This window comes from Mauremys mutica, chromosome 6, assembly GCF_020497125.1.
Source record: "Mauremys mutica isolate MM-2020 ecotype Southern chromosome 6, ASM2049712v1, whole genome shotgun sequence".
Lineage (NCBI taxonomy): Eukaryota > Metazoa > Chordata > Testudines > Geoemydidae > Mauremys > Mauremys mutica.
The window spans coordinates 102,082,654-102,110,098 of record NC_059077.1 but is presented as its reverse complement, the minus strand read 5'-3'; the positions used below and the strand labels follow the sequence as shown (position 1 = coordinate 102,110,098).

The 27,445-nt window shown below is 40.2% G+C and overlaps 1 protein-coding gene and 1 long non-coding RNA gene across 2 annotated transcripts in view; one reads left to right on the top strand and one right to left on the bottom strand.

Annotated features, from left to right (window-relative positions):
* Positions 1 to 652: 652 nt before the first annotated feature.
* LOC123372740 lies at positions 653 to 18,385 on the top strand. Its single transcript, XR_006580432.1, has 3 exons — positions 653 to 973; positions 14,863 to 15,868; positions 16,814 to 18,385. It is a non-coding gene; the product is annotated as an uncharacterized LOC123372740 (long non-coding RNA).
* PSIP1 (PC4 and SFRS1 interacting protein 1) overlaps positions 8,687 to 27,445 on the bottom strand; it is a 61,699-nt gene continuing 42,940 nt past the window's right edge. Inside the window, exons 13-17 of the mRNA XM_045021116.1 lie at positions 26,802 to 26,872; positions 18,890 to 18,991; positions 18,381 to 18,594; positions 15,739 to 15,850; positions 8,687 to 9,044 (exon numbers count right to left, since the gene is read on the bottom strand). Of these exons, the coding sequence (XP_044877051.1) occupies positions 8,981 to 9,044; positions 15,739 to 15,850; positions 18,381 to 18,594; positions 18,890 to 18,991; positions 26,802 to 26,872 (563 nt within the window). The 3' untranslated portion in view covers positions 8,687 to 8,980. The remainder of the gene's footprint in view (positions 9,045 to 15,738; positions 15,851 to 18,380; positions 18,595 to 18,889; positions 18,992 to 26,801; positions 26,873 to 27,445) is intronic.

Genomic DNA, 27,445 nt, shown 5'->3' with positions numbered 1-27,445 from the left:
CTTTAAGTCAAGAGCCAATACCAGTCCCCAGTAGCTAAGGAAGGGATAATAGATGCTAGAATAATCATCCAGAATTTTGTTTTCTTTACAAAGAAATGGGAGTAAAATCCCTTTGGTCTGAATGACATGGGAACTTCCTGTATGGCCCCCACAAGAAGGAGAGACAACATCTCATGAAAAGGCACACTCGTGAAAGTGGCCTGTGAAGAGGGACTGGAAAGGCAGATGGAAAGGGGGAACAGAAATAAACTGAAGGGTGTATCCCAGTTCCACCATGATTAACACCCACTGATCCATAGTGGTGTAGGTCCAAGCACTTAGGAAGCAGGATAGATGGTTGACCAAAATGGTATTCTGGGAAGTGGTAGACTGCTCTCAACCAACAGGTCGAAATGTTTGTTTAGAAGACCCGGTTTGCCTATAAGAACTGGCAGGTGCAGAAGAGGGGGAGAAATGGATGGTGCTTCTTGTAACTTCTGCCTCTTTTTGGACAGGTCCTGGGTATGTGGCAAGAAGGGATGAAACCGCTGGGACTGCTGTGGGTGAAACAGTTTTTTTTTTTTTTTTTTTTTTTTACACTAGTGCATAAATCACCAAGACTTAAGATTAAGCAACTCTGTGGCTGCCTCAACAGCCTTGGGTGTAGAGAGCACCAGAAAGGGCTCTTGAGTCTGCAGTACCAAAAGGTGCACTGGGCCTTCAAGAACTGGTCTGAACAGCTCCATTCTGGGCTCCAGAGTCAGCAATCCCTCCTGATTTACGGACTGCCTCTAGGGTTGTCTCTTCTTTGACCACACTTTCTGAGTCCTTACCTCCACTCAGTGCCTTCACCATAGATTTCAAAGGCACCTTTAGCCAATCTTTGGAAGACTTATGTAGCCTCTCCTTAGGTACTACTGAGAATCTGCCTCTTGCCTCAGTCGGATCAGGGAAGCACTCCTAACAGATGTGGACACACAGACTCCATAAGCAGGTACTTAAATCTGGCAGCCCCCCCCTTTTTTTTATTGGGGTTTGAACCATGTACAGATGGGACACTTGTCACTCACACGCACCTCTCCCAGACACTTAAGGCAGCTGAGGTGTGAGCTGCTCAATGGCATAGATTTGTTACATGAGCAACAGGCCTTGAAGCCCGGAGAAGAAGGCATTAGTCTGGTACTGAGCCTGGTACCCAAACAGGAACTGGTAACACCACTCTAGAAAAATACTACTCTAAATTTATTCTTGTATCTAACTGTGTATGAACACAATACAATAGACTGAAAACTAATACTATAGGTACTATGTACACTAAAAGAGGGAAGACTTGCAAATGCAAGGATCACAGCTCCAACAACAGTCACTGGCAGTAGGAAGGGACAGTGTGGCCCTTTATACCTGTGTGCAGTGGCACGAGGTACCAGAGGGCATTCACCCATGGGTACCACAGAGGGGAAAATCTGACAACTGCATCAGATGCACACACACTTACAGTGGAAGGGATATGTGCAGTCACTTGAAGCTGAACTGTGGGATCAATACCCAGAACACAGTGCAATACTGCACAGGTATAGGGACACATTGCAAAATTGCATGGGTAGACAGTGCAAAAATGTTTTCTTCAAAAATTTCCTGAGCAATAAAATACACTTCCTGACCAGCTCTAAGCATGTGGATGGTGTACACATCTCAGTATAAAGCCACCATCTACATGTATAAAGTGAGTGAGTTTTTTTGTTTGCAGATTTAGCTGCACAGCCATGCCTCTGTCCCATCAACATTTGACTGCTTTAGTGCACTCTACACAAGAGTGCATTTTGATATCACATAGAAGCTGAATGTGGTGACAGTTCGCTAATGGCACATCTGCACAGGGAATGATTCCAGAATAGCTGCTCCTGAGGAACTCCATGTGTTGATGCTCTTACTCCAGAGTAAGAGTGCCTTATTCTGAATTAGTTTAATCCACTTTGGAAAGAAACAAGTGGAAATAATAGTTTAGGGGAACCATGACTGTCTTTCATGGACTTGAAAGACAGAGATTAGAATGCAGTACAAGATGACTGACGAGGGAAGGATTTATACCTTCCCAGACTCTACCCCTGTTATTCAAGCAAAAGAAAATGATGTGAGAATTGTAGGACTGGAAGGGACCTCAAGAGATTATCTAGTCATGGCAGGACTAAGTATTATCTAGCCCATCCCCGACAGGTGTTTGTCTAACCTGTTCTTAAAAATCTCCAATGATGGAGATTCCACAACCTCCATAGGCAGTTTATTCCAGTGCTTAACTGCCCTGACAGGAAGTTTTTCCTAATGTCCAACCTAAACTGTCCTTGCTGCAATTTAAGTCCATTGCTTGTCCTATCCTCAGAGGAGAACAGTTTTTCTCCCTCCTCCTTGCAACAACCTTATATGTACTTGAACTTAAACAACTTTTATAGCCAAACTCTTACAGCTCTCTAATAAAGTACAGAGGCCAAAATTTTCATCTGTACACAATATCAAATTTTAGGCTGCAAAGAAGCCATTTGCAGCTCCCATGTTGGGGTTGATTGCAAGCCTGTTGCATAAAGTAGTTTAGTGTTACTCTACCCAGCTGCCTGTGATCACAAAGAACCAGCATGTAAGCCAGGGATTGCTGGAGCAAAGTGATGGTCCAGGTACTCCCTTTCACCTCACTACGGCCACTATGTTCTCTATTTTGAGGGCCAGATGGATAACAGCACAGGAGCTGAACCAACAGTTTATATTGGTATCTGCGTGGAGTACCTGTCTATTGCTTTAGAAACAAGTGAACTCCTAACCATCTCCCTTAATGCATTTGGCCAACTGTACAGTGTATACATTTCATATGAGGAAAATCTGTTTTAAATTCACACCTTACCTTATTCTGAATTAATTTTGATGTGTAGACAGTTGAGGGTTATACTGGGAGCAGCAGTGGCTACTGTTGAATTTGGTGGTGGAACTCAAGGTGGTGTTTTTAATATCCTGTAAGGAAGACATTTTTATTTTACTACACCTAGTACAAAATTTAATATTTTAATTCTATTAAAAAATCAGTATACAAAGATCAATGTTCAGTTCTGCAAATTGATGCATTGTTTAGTTCCTTAATCACTCATTCAGTGTCAACACTATGGATGCAAATTGTGTTTTCTATATATTTCTCATTAAGGGACAAAAACTGCTCCTGTATAGGAGCTATATATATGGATGTACTAAAATTTAGTACCTTAATAGGTTTCATATCTTCTAGTGATTATTTAAGTGGATTCTGGTATATGTAAATATACAGATCTTAGCGTTTATGTGATCAAACTTTTTAAAGCTCTATGTGGCTTGTGGACCTAGTACTACTACAACTTAATGGTTTTCATCACAACTTGGCCCCTGATCCTGCAAGTTACACTGAGTGGGTCCATGGTCCAATTATGCATCTTAATCTGCCCGACTGGGGCCTTTGATTGTAGGCTTCTCAAGGCAAGGATGCTATAATCTCTATTGTAAAGGGTCATGCACAGCTAGGGCACTATATAATTAATAAAAATGTGAAGCATAATAGACATGGTGTTATGCACCTTGACAACAGAAATGCTAAATTTAAACTCTAATACTTAAGGCTAAATATTAGTTTACTGAATATATACTACCTGTCTCCAGGTTTAAATGGAAAGACCCATCTACACTATGAAAACAATATAGTCTAGGAACGCACTTACAACACAATTAAGTTGTGCCTCACAATAAATGCAACAGGGTCAGATAACTGGACTAAATATTTAAGTGAGATTTAGCCCACTTTTGTGACCTAGTTACAACACTGCCTGTCCCCACTGCAAACTTTAACAATGTCTCCTGACTTGATGGCTTGTCCTTTTAAGTTACTAAGTATTTTCTAAAAGTTGAGATGGGGCATTCAGGAGCCCTCTCTACTTCACTTGTTCTAAACTCCTGATCAGGAAAAGAGTGGAGACTTTCCCTACATATTACATATAGCTATCCCTGTTTTGGTTGAAGGGGGTTGGGGGACCTAGGGAGAGACACTGCATCTGTATTATTTTTGATGCTAGGTTGTTTTATTACTTAGTCTTCATGAATATTGTTAGAGCATAAATATGATAGGGAAAACTACTAATGCAAAAGTTAATTTTTTCTGTGTAATAGATATGAGACAATACAGACATATCTCCATCTATACACATAGGTATCCACTTAAAATAAACATTGAGCTATCCAGGGACTCAATTTTAGTGCACATTAATTCAGATTATATACAAGGAGTTTTTTCCTTAAACATGTAGGAAAATAAACAAATTGCTTGCATCTATAGTTTAGACACTGTGTAATTAAGAGAAATTTAAAAAAATGGAGCATAAGTTTATAGAATTGTATGTTAACTAATTTGTAATAGAATATACTTGAGTGCTAGTGTAGATAAGTCTTGCTTACAAGACACAATAAAACTGAGTGATTCTGAAACTTTCTATCTACACCCTACAGACAGCTAGGAAAAAACACAGTGCTCTTGCTCTTCACATTAATACACCCTACACTGCTACTGTTATGAAGAATGACAAGAAGTTTGCTCCAAAAAGCTAAGTTTAGTGTAAGCATTGAAAAAATGTTAATTTCCATTTGACTCTCCACACTACATCACTCATTCTGTTAGTTAAGCTGTTTCACAGGCACATGATACTTTACATATTTTGTTAGGTGAGCAAGCAGCTGGCCACAAGGATTTATTTTTCATAAGTGTAACTCAAGTTTTTTGCCAGACCAATGTGAGAGTTCAGCTGGACATTGTTATTGACCTGCACTAAACAAAATGCCCTACTACAGATGCGCCCAACTAGAACGTACATTAAATTATCTTAAACTTTTTCTTAATGGCAGTGTGTTAGTATCATTTCTACAGTGTTGCATTTAAAGCCTGGCTGAAGGATCATGTTCAGGTTGTGGAAGGGACACATGAGGTTATAGCAATGCACAATGCGCACAAGACAAGAAAAATAAACCATGCCCCAATAGGTTTAACTACTAGTTTTGCCCAAAGCCAACAAGAATATAATAAGTTTACATAAAGACTCCCAATGCAATGAACCTCAGGGAATTGAGGCTCAACTACTTAAGGCATTCTCCCCTCCCCTTTCCCCCCATTTCTCCCAGTCACTCTTTTAGCCCTTCTCCTGAGCACCTAAGCAAGTAGAGGCAGAGACTGAGCAAGAGTTATAACCTTACAACCAGGCAGATCTACCACTTTCATTTCACGATTTGATCAGCAGCTGATCTTTAGTTCTTTGCAGAATGCAAGAAAATAGTGCCTACGGGGCCAACACCTTATAAGAACCTTTTACCTGAGGGTACATCTACATCAGAGCTGGAAGGTATAAATTCCATCTCAAGGAGACATACTCACGCTAGCACTGATCAAGGTAGCACACTAAAAAAGGATAGTGTGGCCACGGTGGCATGACTGGGGAGGGACTAGCCACCCTCAAGTACAATCCAGTCCAAGACCGTAAGTACATACCTAGGGAGGGGAGGAGGGATAGCTGGTCCCTACCATCATGGTTACATTTCTACTTTTAGCATGCTAGCTTGATTAGAATTAGCATAGCTGTCTCTCCTCAAGCTTGAATTTATACATTTGTGCTTCAGTGTAGACATACCTTAAGTTATTCAGGCCCTGCTCCTTGCTTGGGGGGCCGGGGGGAGGGGGAGGAGAAAGAGGAGTTAGTTTGAAGTTAGATCATTTTGGTGCTTGATTTCTGCATAGAAATGCTCTAACCGCAGAGCAGATCTGCCCTTTCTGGAAAACCTCCCTATTTTAAATAATTCTGAAGATGGGCTGTGCTATTTTAGATCAATATGACTACTAAAACTCTTACCTAAGACACTTTCCTATTGCTCCTGTATTGATATGGTAAATAAAGTGGTGTGTAGTATTTAAACTGTACCTTTTCCTTCTAACAATGGATGCATATGTAGTAGCTTTTTCTTAGAGTCGAAGGTTTTGTGATTATGTAATGAAATATGCTGTTGTAATGCATACAGATAATGGGTAAGAGGGGTAAAGCTGCTGTCTTATATCTCAAATATGATTTTACATTAGTGATTTCTTTTCCCTACATACAATACAGACTAAGATGTACTGAGACTAACAGTGTAGTATATCAATTCAAACAATATTTCATATTGCACTGCTCCTACAATTGTTAGAAAACATTTTTATACAATATCCAGAACAGTCAAATTAATTTGAGGGGTTGGTAACAGACTCATGACAAGTCAGGGAACATGGAATTAATCTCATCAGATTCAGTGATGAGACCAGTGCTTCTGGATACAGAAACTCAAAACTTCAATGACACAGCTATAGCATCTGCCTGACTGGATCAGTAGGTATATGTACCTAGTTATACAAATACCTTTGATTAGATTCACTCAAGTTTGAAAAGTTAGTGTCAATAATGCAGTTACTATGCTATTAAAAATGTATACTATAAAAAAACAATTCTGTACAACAAACTTCCTAAATGTTATCGGACGAGCATCTGTAATTTTTTTCTTTTGGGGCTGGCCAAATAAAAATTCCCTTCACCTGAACACCATAGTAGGCGGAAGGAAAGTTCTGCCCCGCTGGTAAACTTTCACAGTTTTGCAAGACTGTTGCACAACAGCGAACAACTTTAACTTTCCAGTACTAGAAACAACCTTCTGATAAAGTACTAATGGAACAGAATAGCCACACTTCTCTTAGTGATTTTGATGAAAGGATAACCTACTGCTTTCATACCTACATTTGTCTATCTAGCAGCTTTTGATATGGAAAAACATGACTGAATATTGGGTAAAAACACTGCAATCTATGAAGTAACTGGACACTATATACAGAACAAATCCCTGACACCTAAACATTTTCAGCCTCCCACAGATTATATATAATTATCAATTTGATGGGACACTGGCAGGCGCAATGCTGAGCTTGGATTTCTAAATTCACCAGTCTCCTCTCTCTGTCAAAGGAATACTACATTCATTTTCTTAAATTCAGTCTATGGGTATGTCTTCACTACCCGCCGTATCGGCGGGTAGCAATCGATTTCTCGGGGATCGATATATCGCGTCTCATCTAGACGCGATATATCGATCCCCGAACGCACTCCTGTCGACTCCGTAACTCCACCAACCCGAACGGCGGTAGCGGAGTCGACATGGGGAGCCGCGGACATCGATCCCGCGCCGTGAGGACGGTAGGTAAATCAATATAAGATACTTCGACTTCAGCTACGTTATTCACGTAGCTGAAGTTGCGTATCTTATATCGATTTTCCCCCGTAGTGTAGACCTGCCCTGACAAAGCTACATCCAAGTTCTGCAGTTTTGAAAATCTCAACTGTCTAGGTCTACTTCCCAAAATAAGTTTTAAAATAAGACAAAGGTGTCATTATAAGGTATGTTAATCTTTGTATTTCATGAAAAAAGGAGAGAAAAGGGGATATTTTCAAGGACACAAAGGAGAGTTCAGTAGGAGTTGGGTGCTTTGTCCCCTTTGTGGCTTTGAAAGTCTTCCTGATAGTGTTTCCTTGATGTATTTCAGGAAACTTAGGTCTTGCCTAAACTAATTCCAAGACAAACTCTTGGATCAATCTTCTTTCTTGTTCCTTTAGGTGTTCAAAATTAGACCTGGGGTTGGCAATGATACTTATGAACCATATGAACACCTGTTAATTTAAGCAACTCTCAACACAAAAAAATATGCACAATCACTTGCTTCTGTATCCATTTAAATTCTTTACTTTTTAGAAATTGTTCAAGACAATCTTTTCTGATCTATGTGCATCAATAGGTACAATAGAAATATCAGGTCAGTTTTTTCCTAGTATGACATCTATAATACCAAAAGCATACCACGGAAGGTCACCTAGCATTATATATTGGCACAATGAGGTTGCAAGAACAAAACTAAACTTTTGTTTAAAAAATGAGTGATTAAGTATACTTATACATTAACATTTTAATTGCTATAAAAATGCTTTCAACTCCTACAAAACACAGTGAAAAGACAAATCTGACAAACATCAGAGTTTTGAAAACTATGCACAAACGGGTCAGTATTTTAGGAAGAGGATAGGTTTATACAAATGAAGCAGACTGGCAGTTTAACAAGGTTATTTATACTTTTTCCTGCCATTAACTAGACATTAACATACAGCAGTCAGGTAAAAATACAGTTCCAACTCCTGTGACATACAAGCATTTTTTCAGTTTCCTAAATGGACATTCTTTTCACATTTGAACTGTGTATAGCCTGTATAATACTGGACACAACTATCAGCAAGAATGTTTAAATACTGTATATACTCATTCATTAGCCTGTTAATTTATAATTTGACCCCTCAAGATGGTTAGGTAAAAATAGCAAAAAGCCGACCCTAATATTTCAGGGGTTGGCAAACTTTGGCTCCTGGCCAGTCAGGGTGAACTGCTGGTGGGTCGGGATGTTTTGTTTACTTGGAGCATCTGCAGGCATGGAGCCCCTCAGCTCCCTGTGGCCGCGGTTTGCCGTTCCCAGCCACTTCCCACAGCTCCCATTGGCTGGGAAAAGCAAACCGCAGCCACAGGGAGCTGAGGGGCTCCATGCCTGCAGATGCTTTAAGTAAACAAAATGACAATGTATTAGATATTCAATTCAATGATTTCATAGAGGTTAAAATCATCAAATTTTGGTGTAGACCTGTTTATAAACCAATCCCCGCTCTTTGATGCGTCACTTTTTTTTTAACCAAAAATATTCGGCTTATGAATGAGTATAACAAAAATTAAAGGGGACTTTTATTCCACAAAAATTAAAGGGGACTTTTATTCCACAAAATTTTCAACATTAAAATACTATGCTTATAAAATTATTTAAAACTTTCAGCAGTCTACATTTGAAATCCAAAACTTAAACAATCCTCTTATTTATACTTCTAAAAAAATTCCAGTGGCATCATTTATTTTCAGAGGAAGAGTCCTTTGATGTTTTTTCAAGCTCTCTTTCTTCACCAGATGTTCTAGAGAAATAATAAAGTAGAAAGAGGTTAATACTCCCCTTACACCAAACGTGAAGTTACCCATGCAATAACAATAAGTAAAGATTACTAGATCCAGAGTAGTTTTATAGACTAAAAGCCTCAAAGTTATTCCCTCTTCCCAGCTAGTCATGCTCATTTAGTAACTAATCCTCTTTGAACAATTTGCTAAAGACCTTGAGACTTCTCTCATGTGAACATGATGCATCACATTGCTTTAACGTAAGTTACTAGTTGTAACTTAATATTGTCCCAGTGCACTAATTATTCAACGTGACCAGATTTTTTCCAAGATATTTTAGTTAAATGGTAAGTATGTCTATTAAACCAAACAGACCCCCGCCCCTCCCAAAAAAGTCCTCCTTAATCTGTCCCTATTGAACATATTTGGGAAAGATGCAACTTTCCACTGTTTTCTCAAATTCTTATAATACATCTTCAAAAGGTATGAAAACACAGATGTCACAGATTTTTCTAGCTAGCAGATGGGTTAAAGATGCATCTGTGATTACTTTGTATAGTAGTACAGAACTGTTTACACGAGCACTATCGTCCATTAGACTGCAGTGTAAATTTAGAAAAAAGTTTATGGACTGTTTGCTCAGATACATAACCTTGGGTGTTTTGTATAAAATAATGAGGAAATAAACATGTGAATATAGTAAACCAGGTGAATAGAAACAGATTAGTAAAGGTGATTAATACAAAGATTAAGTCATATGGTGCATAACACAATTCTTTCAGTTGTATTATTGTGAAAAACAACTGACAGTAAGAAAATTTCACTTCCCAGCTGGAGAGACAGCCTATTTGGTTGCCAAGACTGTATTGCATAAGTTTAAGGCTGGTTTTAGGACATCTAACCTGAGAATGTCATAGTTTTATCATGGAAAAGAATCAAGTTTGTAGTCTTAAGGGCTTCTCTACATGAGAAAGTTGTGCCAATTTAACAAAAGTTGTGAATTTAAAAACCGATTTAGTCTAATTCTAATCCTAAACTGATGCAAATGGATGTGTAGACTCTTATTTTGGTTTAAACCAGGTTTATTTCAGTTTAGCATAAATTGTTTGGGAACAGATTTAAGCTAAATCAAAATAAGTTTTTCCAGTTGCTCTTATTTCTTAAGAGTGTCCACACAAGGGTTTGCGTTGGTTTAACTAAATCTGCTAAAAATTACAAATTATATATTCTTAATTTGAACTTGTGTATACAAGGCAAAGAGCACCCTCTGCTAACCACAATTTACAAAGTTTCAGCCAATGCTCCCAGGATAACCAGTTTCATTCCTCTTCTCTACTCAAAAGAAATAAAAGTATCAGTGGGAATGCAGGTGTGTGCTGAAATAGTCATTCCACTCTTAAGGGAATCTTCCCATGTATTACAGAGAGATACAGAAAGCATGAAAGCCCTGTGAAACTCAAATGCCAAGAGCTAAGAATCTACATTTGAGAAAGTTAGCTTATTTTTATAAGCAGATACTTGCTTTCTCTCGTTTGAGTTTTAAAAGGGGAATTAGTGAAATATTAAAACAGTGCATCAACGAGTTTAAGTGCAAATGCCAAATAGCAGGTAACTGTGCTTCTTCCGCATGTGTCGTACATATATATTATATATTTTCCACTGTTGGTACACAGGTGCCCAATGAACTCAAGTTCATTCTGGCCAGCAGTATCCATTGGAAGGTGGGGCCTCCAAAGTATCCTTGTATCTTCAAAGGCATAAAGGGCAGGGCCAATCACCTGTTAGTTCCTTCACAGTACCAAAGCCAGGTGGTAGACTTCGTAGTAGCACGGAAGGGAGGCCAGTCATGGAATATATATGGAAAATACATCTCAAAGAACCACAGTTACTGCAAGGTTAGTAACAGTTTCTTCGAGTGTTTGTGCATACATATTCCACTGTTGGGGACTCTCGACCAGTGACCTAGTTTACAAGAGGTGGGTGCTAGGAGTCTACCTTAATAGTTGTAGGACAGACCTATTAAAATTAGCTTCAGATATTGATGCTTCCACTATGGCATAATGCTGGGACAAACATGTCCACTCAACCCCAAGGAGGTGCCCTACATATTTCCAGTGTGGGAATGTTTCTCAAAAAAACGAAATAGAATGGGCTGTCCCTCTCAATGATGGGTCTACACTGGTCAATTCATAGCATAGCTGAAGAAAAGCAGAAACTCCGTCTCTGTTGAAATTGCCTGGTCTCTATAGGCTCTGAACAGTCTCAGTATATTCTAACTGACTTGGTTCTATCTACGAAGAAAGAGCACCCTTAGAACATTTAGGGTGTGAAGCTTAGCCTTGCCTTTGTCTGAAAGTAGTTTTAGGAAAAAGTACATATAGGTATATAAGCTGATTAAAAAGAAACAAAGATTACTTTCAGTAAAATCTTAAGACACCATGTCTTAATGAGAAGACCTACATGGAGGCCCTGACACTAGCACTTGCATTTCTCCTATCTTTCTGGTCGATGTCATTACTACTAGCAAAGCTGTTCTGATGGAATAATGAAATAGGAACATTCAGTTAAATGGCTAGAAATATGGACTATTAACCCTGTCAATACAAATATTTAGATCCCAAGAAGATGGAGGTTCTTTAAGTGGGAGATATACTCTCATAAGGCCTTTTAGGAATCTGGCCACCATAAGTGTGAAGGTGTGGAGTACCCCTAAATTTGAGGTAGTGGGAATTGTCTGATACTGGTAGTGGGACTTGCCCACTTGATGTCTCAGATACCTTCTATGGCAAAGGTGAATTGCTATAAGGAAAAGATGGTCTTGGAAATAGAGATCTGTCTATTAGTCATGTGGATCTAAGGTTGGGACTAACGATGCTGGAGTCACCCTCTGAACTTCAGCTTGCAAATGAAAGTGTTCAGCAGTCTCAAGTCCAGAACAGGATTACGGCACTCCCCTTCTTTTTGAGAATCAGAAAATAAGTAAAACCCTTTTTCCCTATGATCTTGAGGCACTAACTCTACTGCTCTGAGATTAAAAAGTGATTGCATCTCCTGATGTAACATACTTTCAGGAGAGGGGATGGAGAAGATCTGGAACTGGATGCATTAGACCATCTCCACAATTTCCAACACGTCGTGGTCCGTAATGGTGGTGCTCCAGATTCCCCAAAAAATTAAAAACTGATTCCCAAATGAAGAGGATACAATAGGAGGATTCTATAGAATTTGTACATTGCTCCCATTAAGAAATCGTATCTGCTATCTTGAGGACAATGAGGGCTGATGATAACAGGGTGGTGGATAAAGTTGACTTCCTTCTGGGGAATTTTTGGCACGTCTTAAGTAGATCAGGTTGCCTGTATTGAGTGTGTAAAAATATTGACTTTGCTGTGCTTGAGGTGCTTACACTTGGAGGTCTACATTCCCGCATCAAAGGATCTCAACATAGCATGGGAGTTCTTCAAAGAGTGTAAGGCCTCAGCTGTTTTAGCACGGAAAAGCTCACATCTCTCAAGGAAGAGTCTCAGTTATAATTTATTCTTCTTTAGAAATCCCTGGTGATTGGAGCCATGACGACTTCCTCATATCAACTGAGATAATTTCTAGATCTATGGCTGTATCTGCAGCATCAAGCATTGCTTGGAAGAATGTATGCACCTTTGCCAATTAGCAACAAACTCCTTCACGTTGTGTTAAGGAAGTTTGTCTGCAAAGGTAGATATGCAGTCTCAATTAAAATAATCATATTTCACCAACAGAACCTGGTAATTGGCAATTCTAATTTAGAGATGATGTAGAATAGTTTTACATCCCAAGTAAATCTTTTTGGTTTTTTTTTTTTTTTGTCTTTTGATTGGCTCTGTCCTGATCTCTCATACACCACAGTAAATCACATAAGACCTGGGTGTGGGACGAATATAAAAAAAAAGTCTCAAACCCTGTGAAGGCACTTGGTAGTGATGTTCTGCTCTCTTTGATGTTGCAGGCATCTGCAAGAGCAACTTTGCCAGGTCTAAAACACTTTCACTGATGAGCATTGCAAGCAGTACTAGTACCAAGGGTCATAGGATGTCCAGGAACTTGTGTGTGTGTTATGGGTTTATTTTTTTTACTGGACTACCTCAGCTGGAATTGTCAGTGTGTCAGCCATTCTGTGTAACAAGTTGTGGAATATGTTGTAACCATCTGGGGTTGAGGTAAATGACACAAGAACCACCTCATCCAGGGATGACTAATGAGCTAGAACAGGGTGGTCCTCTGCTTATGACTACTAATCAGAGCTATATCCAGTCTGTTTAGCAGGCTGTAAGGCTCTCAAGTGAGGCAAAGAGGGATCTAGCCCTAGATTGAGAGGCAGACACTGGCCTTCCAGCATGATGCATTCCCCACAGAGTCCAATAAGGCCAAGGGGGAGGATTCTAGGTCTATGGTAATAAGACAGCTCTTGATCCCCTCTCTCTCTCTCTCTCTAGTGTATACTGGCCTGAATACTTTGGCTAATTCCATGGGGTCTATGAAACTTCCCTTAGAGCCTGAAGAGAAGAATGAATAGTCCTCCTAAGGAGAAGCAACTGTACCAGCTAGTGTATAGGAAGCACCCTCAGACTGTGCTCTGGCCAGCACTGCTGATGCGCTCAATAGTGGTGTAGGAGCAGCAGTCAGAACCAGAGAGATACCTTCACTACTGCTAATAATGGGAAACCCAGTACTGAATAAACCAGTAAGGATCTTCAAATAATGTATAGGCCTTTGGTACCAAATACACTGGTACAAGGCAGACAAGTAGATAGATGTCAGTACGAAGGTAGACAGTACTGTAGACATCAGTACCAGAGGCTTCATGCTAAGAGGTCAGTACTAGGCATTTTATGCAGTACTGAGGAAACTGGTCAAAGGTACAGTGACCAGTGCCTGACTGGGTGCCAGAGACACCGGTTTTTAGGCCTCATGCTACCCCTTTTTGTCTGAGGCTTGAGAGGGGGATCTGGTAAAGGATACCTAAATCTCCTCTTTCTGTGGAGTTGGTGCTCTTTCTTCCTCTGGCCTTGGAGATTTTACCAAGCATCTTTAGGAGCAGGAACTTCAGCTCCAAGCATAGAGGAGCCATCAGGAGAACTTTTAGATGACAAGTGCTCAAAAGTTTAGACTCTGATGAGGGATGCCTTAACTTCACTCAAAGGAGCTATTTTAAACAAGACTACCTCCCCAGCTCTCTGGGTTCTTTTAGAAAAACATTTACAGATTATATTGTTCTGTAAAGTGCCCCTTATCCAAACTCAATAAGCATCAACAAACTCAACAAGCATTACAACCCCACACAAAGGGCAATTTTTAAAGCCTGGAGATTCGCATTCAGTCATAGTGACTAATCCCAGTATTAGTGCTAATTCTTAGGCAAAAAACAAACAAGTGAGTCTTCTTCTGAAGGAAGAAAAACAATCAAACAAAACCTCTAGAACTAATCCTAAAGCCAAACTAATTACCAGGCACCTTACTCTCTATAACTATTTACATAAGAAGAAGCTGCATAGTAAGCAAAGATCTCCCGCTTCTACAAATTTAAACTTGAAAGTGATGAAATGGAAGAGAGAGGCAATTGAGGTTGCCCTGCCCTTTATGCCCTCTATTGGAGGCACAAGACACTCAGGTCACAGGCACGGCCCCCAACATGGGTCACCAAAAGAATATGAACTCAAGTGCACTGGGCACATTCACCACTAGTAGAATATAGTATATGGACAAGCACCTGAAGGAGGCAGCGTCAGCAAATAACTGATTTAAAGTTTCTTTCATCTTTTAAAACCCCATAATATAGCCAGTCTACTCCCCACACACCAGGTACTGCTGTCCCAGCACACAACATACTGCTGCCATCCTTGTCTATACGGCACCATATTGACGGACAATGTTGTGGAGGAGGTTTGGGGTGATAAGTAAGTATTAATTATTTTCCACCTATGTCATTTTACAAAGCTTTCTTTTTAAATATTTAGAGCATTAAGGAACACAAACAAGCAGAAAACAGCTTGATCATAACACAACACCTGAACCTCTCAAAACTTTTAATAAATCTGCCCCCCTTCACCACAGTACTTTGAGATTTCATAGTAAAACAGTTTGAATAAACTGATTGTATTCTGAAAATTTTATAATTAATTAGCAATTTAACAGGTTTATTAATCAGTGGATGTTACATGAATTACACATATTTTGTAAAAAAGTTTTATGGTAGAAATAAAGCAGTTTCACATAATTTTCTATGTCATATTTTCCCTTTGACCTAGGCTGCCTTTGCTTCCAGGTTTAAAACAGTTTCCACCTGTGTTTGTATTAGACAGCCTGAAATCTAGTAAATCAAGACTGTTTATTGCAGTGTCATTGTCATACCTGAAATGGTCTGTCCTCTACCTTTACTTTCTGTAAAATCAGCCCCGACCTTCTAGACTAAGAAATATCAAAATAAGAGTCCAAAGCATTTATTTTTATCCTACAGTTTTTTCCTCGCTTTAAGTTTGAACGTTGAGACAAATATTAACTTGGCGCTGTTTTTCCCTACAATCCTTAGGAAAAACCTTGTAAAATATCAGTCACATACCCAAAACATGACTAAAGTAGTAACTTAACAACATTGCTAATTTTTATTACTCATTTTTTTTTAAAAAAGCCTTCTAAAACAGAACTGTTCATTGTTACAAAGATTAAAACTACCCTCACTTTTTCTTAGTGCCGACTTCATGCTTGTCTCTTTTTTCTTCAGTGCTGTCTCCATTGTGCTGTGACTGGTTACTGTCTTGAGCATCAGGCCCTCCGTTCAGTATCTTTGAACCTTTGAAATTACAAAACTGTAAGTTACCACAGAATCCTTTTGTGGCTAGCATCAACTTCTGTGTTGTGGGAGTTTGTCATACTTAGTCCTGAAACTTTAAACTGAAATAGTATTTAAAAAGAAAAAGCTAGTATTGTGACATGTTTCATTAGGTTTTGGCCTATTTTATATACCCAATTCAGCCTCATAACTTCCTTGAATATTTAAATAAAAACCGCAAGCATTCCCCATTTTATAAAGAATACCTAAAATATCATAAACATTAGGTATATAAATTATTGCTGAAAACTACTTTCAGTAATCTTTGTTCTAGTACTTCACCACACACATAAATAAAAACTCAAGGAGGTTTGGAAAAAAGTCTCTAAGTTCAGAAGTAATAGATTTACAAAAGTTACATTGGAAATATCAAGAGAACAAATTTGAAGATTTCCAGTTCTTACTGGGTTTGGCCAGACTGGAGATACCAAGGACAACTATTTTTACTATGGAATTGCAGTAGGCTCCCCCTCCACTTGAAATGGAGGACAGTTTCTACAGGAGGGACAGGTATGTGGAGAGACTGCAGTGAGGAAGAAGAGTATGAAGCTGATTTACTGATGAAATTTCAAATATTAAAAAACTGTTATACCCTGAGAACCCTGTCATCCACGTCAGGGAGAGGGATAGCTGAGTGGTTTGAGCATTGGCCTGCTAAACCCAGGGTTGTGAGTTCAATCCTTGAGGGGGCCTCTTAGGGATCTGGAGCAAAAATTGGTCCTGCTTAGTGAAGGCAGGAGGCTACATTCAATGTCCTTTCCAGTTCTAGGAGATTAGTATATCTCCAATTATTATTATTATTTTTTATTATTTTTATCCTCTAAATAGTCTGTTGCTCCAGTATTTTGCTGGAAATTATGAGAAAGCAGAAATAAAAAGGTAAGCATGATAAAGAAACATGTGTTCTTTTGTGTTCTTTATTAGGATTGGTGGCCTAAACAGTGAGAATGTTAAGTACCTCCTCTGACTGGGTCAAGCCGTATTGAAAGTAGCTACTAATGAGGAAGATGGACATCTGTACCAAAAGTTTTGCCACAATTTGACTAAGTGGACAATATCAACCTAGTTGGTATTATTGAACCGGGCATTGGGGGCGGGGGGAGAGGAGGAGGAGGAGATGACCGTAATGACCCTATGATACATCCTGGAAGCTGCTTTTCTGAATGAATTCCTGATATCAGCTTGCTTACTTGTCTTCTTCCTCTTTTGCATAAAAGTAGAGTGCAGAATATGCAATCCTCCTGGGCAGTATGCTAGTCCCGGTTACTATATGGAAGATTTGTAGTGGAAGATATCAGAAATGATGGTTAATAGAGCTTTCTGGTTGATAAAGTACCGGATATCACAGCTTTTACTGTATTGTACACAATAGTTTCCTAATCAAAAAGTGTTGAATCCAACATGGGGGAATTCTGTATTAGATCTTATTTTGAGGGATAAAAAAGAATTGATATCACAACTAAAAATTAGTGGTGGCTTAGGTTCAAGTGATCATGATTTGATGGTACATTTTTATGTGAGCCCAGAATAAAGTCCAAACCAGTAATAAACACAATTGGTGCTTTAAAATGGCCAATGTCTCAAAGCTGAAAACAATTATGAGCCAAATCAGTTGCGAGAAAGAATTTAAATGGTAAAACGTGAATAATAACTGGGAACTGCTGAAAAACATTTACTACATGCTCAAAAAGCAACAATCCCAATAGCAAGAAGGAAGTTTCTAAGCCAGGTTGTTTTTAGAGAACATGAAAGCAAATTTTCACATGCCGACTCCCTATGGAAGAAAAGGGAAGTTAATAGTATGGAATATAAATCAGAAGTTAGGAATTGTAGAAAATAAATAATATCTATCTGTGGCCAGCAGAGTTAAAGAAAATAAGGAATATTTCAAATATATTAGGAACAAAATGAATTCTAACAATAAGATTGGCCCATTACTAGATGGAAATGGCAGAATTGTCCATTATAATGCAGAAAAAGTAAAAGTGTGCAATAAATATTACTGTTCTGTATTTGGGAAAGAGCCAGATGATGTAATCGTATATCATCATGATGATGAAAAATTTTCCATTTCACTAGTAACTCTGGAGAACATTAAACAGAAGCTATTAAAGCTAGACATTTTTAATTCAGTAGGTCCAGATACCTGCATCCAAGAGCTGTGAAAGTGCTGGCTGAGGAGCTAATGTAGATTTTCAGTAAGTCTGGAACTCTCCTAATATTCAAAGAGGACTGGAAAAAATCTGCTGTGCTAAAATTTAAAAAGGGTAAATGGGATGACCTGGCTAATTATAGATCTGTCAGCAATCCTGGGCTAATGGAACAATTAATATGGGACTTGATTAATAAAAGAGTTAAAGAAGGGAAATATTTATTAATGCCAATCAACATGGGTTTACGGAAAATAGAAACTATTTCCATATAACAGTTGACTGTCTGGGGTAATATTGTTAAGCTGTCCAGAGGGAAGTTTGAGGATACCACCACATACCTGTTTGCTCTTTTTCCATTTTCTTGTTTTGTCCTTTCTTCCACTGTTCTTTGGTTTTATTTGCTTCCTCATGCTGTTTTTGCTCAGCAAGTGATTTATTCAGCACTTGTGAGAGGACAGAATCTCCTTCCCCAACCAGAAACATGGTCTTGAACTTGTTGTACAGCATAGTGGATTTCTCCATGATAACCTGGCTAACTTTGAACTTCCGTATCTGAAGATACATGTGTGAGATGTAACAAAATAAATATAGGATGTGCACAAGGTTGGTTTTTTTGGTTTTATTTATTTTTTACACACAAATATTTGCTCATCCTTCATTAAACTAAGTGCAATTAAAATGCTTAACCCACTAACTATAATCAGACTTCTAAAGAAACAAAACAGGAACTTTCACAAGGTCCAATGAACTGAATCAGCTTAAATGGTAACTCAAGAGAATAGACAATACATTATACTTTTAGGATAAAGATGCATTATGCTGTTTAGAATGAAGTTGCAAACCTTACTTTCTTTAGTGTCAAGATCATCTCTGTGTGCTTCTGAGCTTGTTGCATTGTGACCTGAAGTGAAGATAGTTCATCTAGGGCCTCAATACATCTATTCACATCCTGTTAAACAAGAAGCCAATTTCAAGTGTTAACCTGAACTTAACTTTAGCTTTTTATATTTTTGTTTAAAATTTATAAAGCCTTGGTTTCTGATATTACTTATCAGCAGTACTAGAATATATATACACAGAATATTAGTTTAAAAGTCTTATCAGTAGTTTGGAATGTATAACAATGTACATAAACACAAACCCCTTAAATCTGTATACTCAAAAAAAAAAAAATCTACAAATGAGAAAATTAATGTTTGACACAAACTGAATTCCAAACTTTTCCCAAAGAGAGTACTTCATACGTTCATAGTACAAGAACATTCAGTAAAGTCTAACTCAAACTTAACCACTTGTTTCAACACAAAGCAGTTCGTGTCTCAAATCCTAACTTTTTTCCCTAAAAAGTTCCCTGTATCTTGGTACTACGAAAGTACTAAGAACAAAACTTCACTCTGCTTTCTGTTGCTTCCATGAATTCAATACTTCAATGCCTAAGTATGAAAATTTTGAGCTAAAGTTTCTCCCCAAGTTCAGCTTGTACTAAAGCTTCCCTGCAGGATCCCTGTGTCAGCCCTTTGTTTCCTTTTCCTCAGAGAGATACTCCAACTTTTTATATCTGAGAGTCCAAACCTATTAGGGCTATAGGATAATCTTGGGTGGGTCCTTCTCAATCTCTCTCTGTTGAAGCCACTCCACTTTCTATCAATTACTTGAATAGTCAATGGAGCAAGAGAGGGAGGAAGGGAGAGAAAAAAAGAAAAGAATGAATGTATAGCCTGTTGGTTAGGGCACTCACACAGGAGGGAGGAACACCCAAGTTCATGTCCCTGCTCCAATAAATTATACTATCAAACAGGTTCAACGGGACAGACTGAGAAAGAGTCACACCAGAATAGCCCACGGGCTAGGGCACTCTCCTGCAATGTAGGTGACCATTGCATTCTCTAGCCATTTTGTGACTATCACCTAAGTTCCCCCAAAAAAACATTGTGTGCCAAAAGTATTCAGCAAATTCATGTCAAATCTGCAAATAGTTTTGGGTCAGTCGAACCTGCTTTTTTGGCAAATAAGCTATTTATCAAAAACTTCTGTCCAGCTCTAGCTGGGAGGGAAAAAGTCAGGACTATTGTCTCTGCACAGTATACTATATTTCCCCATGTTTGCTTAATGATAAACATGATCAGTTAGATTATTATTATTATTCTGCAACCAACTTTCCTTGTCTTGATAAGAACATTGCCACCAAAAAAGGGTAAGAAAAAAGCCAGTTCAAGTTTATAACTCAATAATAAAAAGCCTCTGAAAATGTCTGTTTTTTATTGATTTGGAGTCAAACCAATGGTCTGCAGAATAAACCAAAGATTTAGATTTTGTAGAACTGGACATATTTTTTATAAACCTAATATCAGTGGAAGTATTTTAATTATTTTTACGTCAATTTCAATTAAAAATAGTCACTTCCCTTCTTGTAACTGTTATTCTTCAAGACGTGTTGCATATGTCCATTACAACTGAAGATGGGTGCAGCTTGACCCACCTCCTGGCTCCTCTTGCACAGAATGAGCGTGCAGCTGCCCTGCCCTTCCTTCAGTTCCTCTGCAGGGAAGCCAGTGATAGACTTCATCAGGGAAGAAGGGCAGATCACGTAATGGACATATGCAATGTATCTTGAACAACCGTTACAAGAAGGGGAGTAACCATTTTTCTTCAAGTGCTTGCATATGTCCATTACACTGTAGGTGACTCCCAAACTGCTAACCCCAGGTTATGGGATTTGAAGTCTCATCAGAAGAGGGACCACAGAACGGTTTTTCCTACATTTGCATCCTCCCTTGATGCAGTGGGCAAGTGTATATCTCAATGGAAGACCACATCATATGTCCACAATAGAGACATGCACCACAAATGTTGCTGAGACTGAAAGCACTCTGGTTGAGCATGTTATCAGCTTATCTGGAGGCGCTACACCTTTGGCAGTATAATACATAGCAATGAAGCTGCTAATCCATTTTGAGAGTCTCTGTGTTGTAACTGATTATCCTCTCATATGCTCTGCAAATGAAACAAAAAGCTGTGAAGAAACCTGAAAGGCTCTGTCCATTTCAGGTAAAAATCTGAAGCTCAAACATCTAAGGTGAGGAGCGCCTTCACTTGTCCTTGTCAGCATGCAGTTTGGCTTAAGCGGAACCTTTTTTGGTAAAAAACTGTGTAAGATAGATCATTCAGCTCTCTCGCTTGCCTAGTAGGGGTGAGGGCCAATAAGAAAGCCACTTTCACTGGAACACATATAAATGAGCACGACACTAAAGGCTTGAAAGGAGGATCCATTAGAGCCAACACCACTAAATTCAAATCTCAAGTTGGTACAGATCCCTGACAAACTGAAAATCTAGTTAGGCCTTTCAGGAACTTGGTCATGACAGACTGAATGAAAACTGTCTTACCGCTGATCTGAAGGTAACATGTTGAGATGATGGCCAGATGCACTCTAATGGAGCTGGGCAACAGGTGTTATGTCTTAAAATACAAGAGGTAGTCTAGGATTGAGTGTGTCTTTGCCTAAATAGGCGGCACGTTACCTGAGGCCACCCAGCTGAAGAACATTTCCACTTATTCAGGTGAGCAAATCTTGTAGAAGGTTTCCTATGATTAAGGAGGACATTCTGAACTGCTGCTGAGAGAGACCCTCCTGGGCACTTAACCACTGATGTACCATGCTGTGAGGTACAGCATCTGAGGATTTGGGTAAAATACCTGGCCATGGTTCTGTGCAATGAGGTCTCCGATTAATGGCAACACCCAGGGCTCTCAAGTGGAAACCCTGTGAAGGCTAGAATACAATGGGTGCCCCAGGCTTGGCCAGGCTGGAACTTTAAGTATTACTCTGTCTTGATCTTGCTTTAGCTTGAGAATGAACCTGGGAATCGGGGGGAACTGGTAGATATACATATAACAAGTCCTTCTCCCATGGGAATAGAAATGTGTCTGAAGTTGATCTGGAGCTATGGCCCACACTGTAACAGAATTGAGGAAAGAGACTGACTGATGAAAGACCTCCTGTGTGGAATACTGAAGCTAGATTGGTTGTGTTGAGAGACCATTCATGGTCTAAACTGAAGGATTGGCGTAGGCGTTCTGCCAAGCTGTTCTGAACCCCTGCAAGTAAGATGCTTCAGAATGATCGAGCTCTGAATGCAGATATTCCACAACTTGACAGCTTCCTGACAGGCTGTCTGACCTGGCATCTCCTCGTTTACATAAAACACTGCTGTGGTGCTGTCGGTTAGCACTTGGAGAGTTTTCCCCTGAATATGAGGCAGGAACCACTGACATGCACAAAAAAAAAAGTTTGCAATTCAAGAATGTTTATATGTAACCTTAGCCTTGTGGGCAGCCCACAACCTTTGGGCCTGAAGATTGCCCAGAAGTGCTCCCTAGACCATGGTTGAAGCATCCATTACCAGAGTCACAGAAGGGAGAGGTGGAGCAAAGGAAACTCCCATACAGATTTTGTCTTGACTCACCCACCAGCTCAGAGGTGACAAAACCCCATCCAGGATACACATACGATTGTCCAAGTTGTGAATGTGAGGGAAATATACTGATCTGCGTCATGCATGTAGCACTCTGAGGTGCAGCCTGATGTGAAGGATCATACTGGGTATGTCTATACTGCAATTAAAAACCTGCAGCTGGCCCATGCCAGCTGACTCAGGCTCAGACTAAAGGGCAGTTAAATTGAAGTGTACATGTTTGGGCTCAGAGAGAAAGGTTCCCTAGGACCTTCCGGCAGGTGGGTCGCAAATAGAATGTCTCCCATTTGGAATACTTGTACCTTGACAACAATGCCTGAAGACTGGCAATGTGGAGCTGTAAATTCACCGTAGAATAAATCTTTCTACCAAAAAGATCAAGATTATTGGCATCACTTTCTTTTGGGGAAGCTTTAGCCTAGCCTTAATGACCCCTTTCATTCACGACGGCCACTACTAGTGAGTTTGACATACGGCAAGGATCGGCAACCTTTGGCACGCAGCCCACCAAGGTAAGCACCCTGGCAGGCCGGACCGGTTTGTTTACCTGCTGCATCCACAGGTTCGGCCGATTGCGGCTCCCACTGGCCGAGGTTCGCCGTGCCAGGCCAATGGGAGCTGCAGGAAGTGGCTTAGGATGAGGGATGTGCTGGCTGCGGCTTCTCGCAGTCCCCATTGGCCTAGAGCAGTGAACCGCGGCCAGTGGGAGCCATGATCGGCTGAACCTGCATACCCTGGCGGACCGCGTGCCAAAGGTTGCCAATCCCTGGCATAAGGTGTAAATAAAACTGCTCAACTCCTTGGGACAGAACCTGATATTTATTTCCATTCATTTGGCCACAGGTGGGATAGAAGAAAGGATTTGCCACCATGTTTTACAGAGCAGTGTAACGGCATCATTTATAGGCAGGGGTACCTTTTGCACAAGGGTGCGATGTACAATGTCAACCAGCTTGTGGATGTTCTCCTCCACTAATTCCACCTGAATGCCAAGAGAAACTGCCATTCTCCTAAGTGATCTAGACCTACATCATGAATGCAGTGCCAGAGGCAGCATGAACGTCTTCCTAGATATGGAGGAGCTGGTGAGGTTGAAGAGGGTTGCACCTGGCTTGTAGCCAATGGGTCCAAAATAGAGTCCTGATGCAGACATCAGCACCTGCACGGACATTGGCCGACAGTCCTCACCCTAATGTAATGGCAACAGTGGTAATGACAAACATAAGTCCCTTGCTTTGCCACAAACTTCAGACACTGTTGGCACCGACATGGGTGGTTGTCCTGCTGTGATCAGAGAAGTCTGATCTGTCCCAGCCAAAGAAATAGCCCATTTCAATGGCCCAGAGAGGGCACCAGAGTCAATGGCTCAGGTCCCGCTGTATGAGCTGGTACCAGGGAGCAGAGAGTCCGAGGGTGCACTCTACCACCAGTACTGGACCAGCCCTCTCTGAAGGAATTCCAATTCCTGATCTTTGAGGAACCTGATGCCAACTTATTTTTGTTTCTGAGGCAAGAAACACTCTGAAGCCCTCGACCTAGAGAAGACAAGTCCCGGTGATGGGGACCTCATGTGGCCCCTATGTATAGAAACAGCTGGGGGAATGCTCTGGGAAGGAGTCATGAAACAGCTTCCCTTGGGCAATCTAGGAGGTTTGGATGCCAATCTAAGTGCCACCTCCATTAAGATGTAACGAAAGCACTCTTTCCTCAGAGTTTTCATCCTGGTCTTGAAACTGCAACAAATGGTGCACCTGTCTCTCAAGAGACTTTGCTTAAGCACTTGATATAGTGTTAACGAGGGTCTCTGTCAGACATGGGCTTCTGACAACCTGAGTAAAGTGCCAAGATATGGGGGATCTTGGCATAGACTTACCCAGCACTGGGTGAGGCCTGAAGACGGTGAACTGAAAAAAATTCAAACTAAAACAAAATTAGAATAAAGAAAAATCAAATGATGGGAAAAAAACAAAAGGAGTAACATTAGGTAAGTGACCAAAAAGCAATAAGTTTGTTCACTAGGAACAAGATGGTCCAACCACTGTCCATGGATGGTAAGAATGAACTGAAGGAGGGGCAGGGCAGCTATGCCTTTTCTGCCCTTGTATGGAGCACAAGGATCTAAGAAGTGGGTGGGGCCACCCCTACATGTACTACTAAGGAAAACTCTCCAGCACCAGTGTGTGGGACATGCACACACCTACAGTGTAGTGGACATATGCAAGCCCTTGAAGAAGCACCATTTATTTGGATTTCATGGTTGCCAATTCTTGAGATATTTTAACAAGTCCTGTGATTTTTGACTATTTTTACTTGTCTCTTGCAAAAAATTTCTGGCAGCCCAGGATTTCTGATTGATCTGAAATTCATGCTACATTTGTTGGTTCGAGCATAAGAACATAAGAAAGGCCGTACCGGGTCAGACCAAAGGTCCATTTAGCCCAGTATCTGTCTACCGACAGTGGCCAATGCCAGGTGCCCCTGAGGGAGTGAACCTAACAGGCAATGATCAAGTGATCTCTCTCCTGCCATCCATCTCCATCCTCTGATGAACAGAGGCTAGGGACACCATTCTTACCCATCCTGGCTAATAGCCATTTATGGACTTAGCCATCATGAATTTATCCAGTCCCCTTTTAAACATTGTTATAGTCCTAGCCTTCACAACCTCCTCAGGTAAGGAGTTCCACAAGTTGACTGTGCGCTGCGTGAAGAAGAACTTCCTTTTATTTGTTTTAAACCTGCTGCCTATTAATTTCATTTGGTGACCCCTAGTTCTTGTATTATGGGAATAAGTAAATAACTTTTCCTTATCCACTTTCTCAACATCACTCATAAGATACCAGTGTTGGCAGACTGAGCTTCAAATGCTGTACTGCAGCTCAGACTGCCACTAGCAAAGACCACTGAAGTGCTCGCTGCAGAGTCAGCTTCTCCACACAGCAGATCAGTGCTGGGCAACCTGTGGCCTGTCAGAGTAATCCACTGGTGGCCCGCCAGTTTGTTTACATTTGCACGGCCACTCGCAGCTCCCATTGCCCGCTGTTCCCGGCCAATGGGAGCTGCGGGAAGTGGCAGCCAGCACGTCCCTGCAGGCTGAGCCGCTTTCCACAGCTCCCATTGGCCAGGAACGACGAACAGCGGGCAATGGGAGCTGCGGGTGGCCGTGCAAATGTAAACCAACTGTCTGGTGGCCCACCAGTGGATTACCCACAGGTTGCCCACCACTGTTGCAGACTGTTCACGTGGGGCAAACTGAGCAATGAGGAGCAGGCACTGGGCTGGAGGCAACACCAGCTCTCCTACCCTTTCCCTTAATTCCCCAGATAGTGCTATGATGAGCAATGAGGAAAGGGCAGAGAAGGACCTCAAACCAACATGTCCACTCTCTAGCCCAACTGCACTCTCCCCCCTCCCACTGCTGCTGGAATATATAGTGACAACAGAAGGAGCATAGCATCTAGTGAGAAGGCAGCAGGGAAGCAACCTTCCCCATCAGTCACAAGAAGTGTAAGGAAGTTACACAAAGGGCCAGATTTTGGAAGGAAAGAAATAGGACAGAAGAAGTCAAAGTAATGTGGCTGACAAAAGTCACTGGTTCAAATACATATAGAGGATGAATGAAGAGCACCTGCACCTGTGAAGACAGCATTGCAGGAGGAGGAGGTAGGCGAGAGGCCAGGAGGAAAGCTGAGAATGCAGTGGATGGATTGCTTCAAAGAAGAGAGTAAGCAGTGAACCTTAGTGCCACTTTGGACAGATGAAGATGGATTCTCATGCAAGAATCTAACTCCAGTTGATGGGATAAGGAGATGGAGTAGTAATACTAGTTTAAATATTTTTTTAAATGGTTTTCACCCACCTCCCCCAGTGCTTCATGATTTTTGACCTTGTAAGTTGGTGACAGTAGGATTTAAACATCCCCTTGCATTCTGTGCAACCCAAATTTCACAGCATTATCCTGTACAAACTTCACAGTGCACCAGTTCCAAAAAGTGGACAGATAATAGAAAAATGTGAAAACAGGTTAGGTTTCTTTGTACAAGGTAAGTGAAGTGCATATTTTAAGAATTTAGATAAAATAATGAAAAGTAAGTTAGAATTTTAGAATTCAGTTTTAAAAATCTATTAGTATTAATCTTAAAGTCAAGGTTTATTTTTTTTAAGATGCAAGTTTATCTGATGGCATACCTTTAAGTGCAACAATCTGTAATATTTCAGAGGATTCCAAAACATTTTAGCTGACTGCATTGTAAATATACACGTGTTATTAAACAACATACTTACGAGATTGTCAATTTTGAGGGAATTTTTAATTTCTGCATGTATCCTTTGAAGCCGAGAATCCATTGATGTTTCTAAAGATTAAAAATAATTTTATTTGAATGATGTAGTGACTATCAAATCTATTAATGCAGAATATCTTTCAGAATAAGATTTCTACAAACATGAAATTGCTGATTGAATGAAGAAAAAAATGTATGTATGGATAAACAGCCATATCAGTTAACCATAAAGTACTCTATTTTGATCAAAACCATTAGTGTATTGGGTGCTGCAACACAATTATTTTTAAAAATTGGACAATATTTGGCAATCTATGCAATGTTCTCCGCAGCAGCATATGCTACACATTACAACAATTTTCCACACCTATGTCTAATTGTCAAAATACAATTGGAAATACAATATAATTGTTCACCCAGGCAAAAGAAGTCTGGATAATAAGATATAAGTATTTGAACAGCCTTTAGATAAGGTGCCTGGCACCCTACAAAGTAGAGGAAAAGAGGTGGCCAGACCCTCCTCCTACAAGAGTCACCCTGCCACAGGTGGTGCTTCTAGGCACTTGGGAGTAACCGGTCACTTAAAGTAGTTCAAATTTATCAAATAAGATGGCTGGCAAGCAGGCAATGCATGTGCTTTGCCAT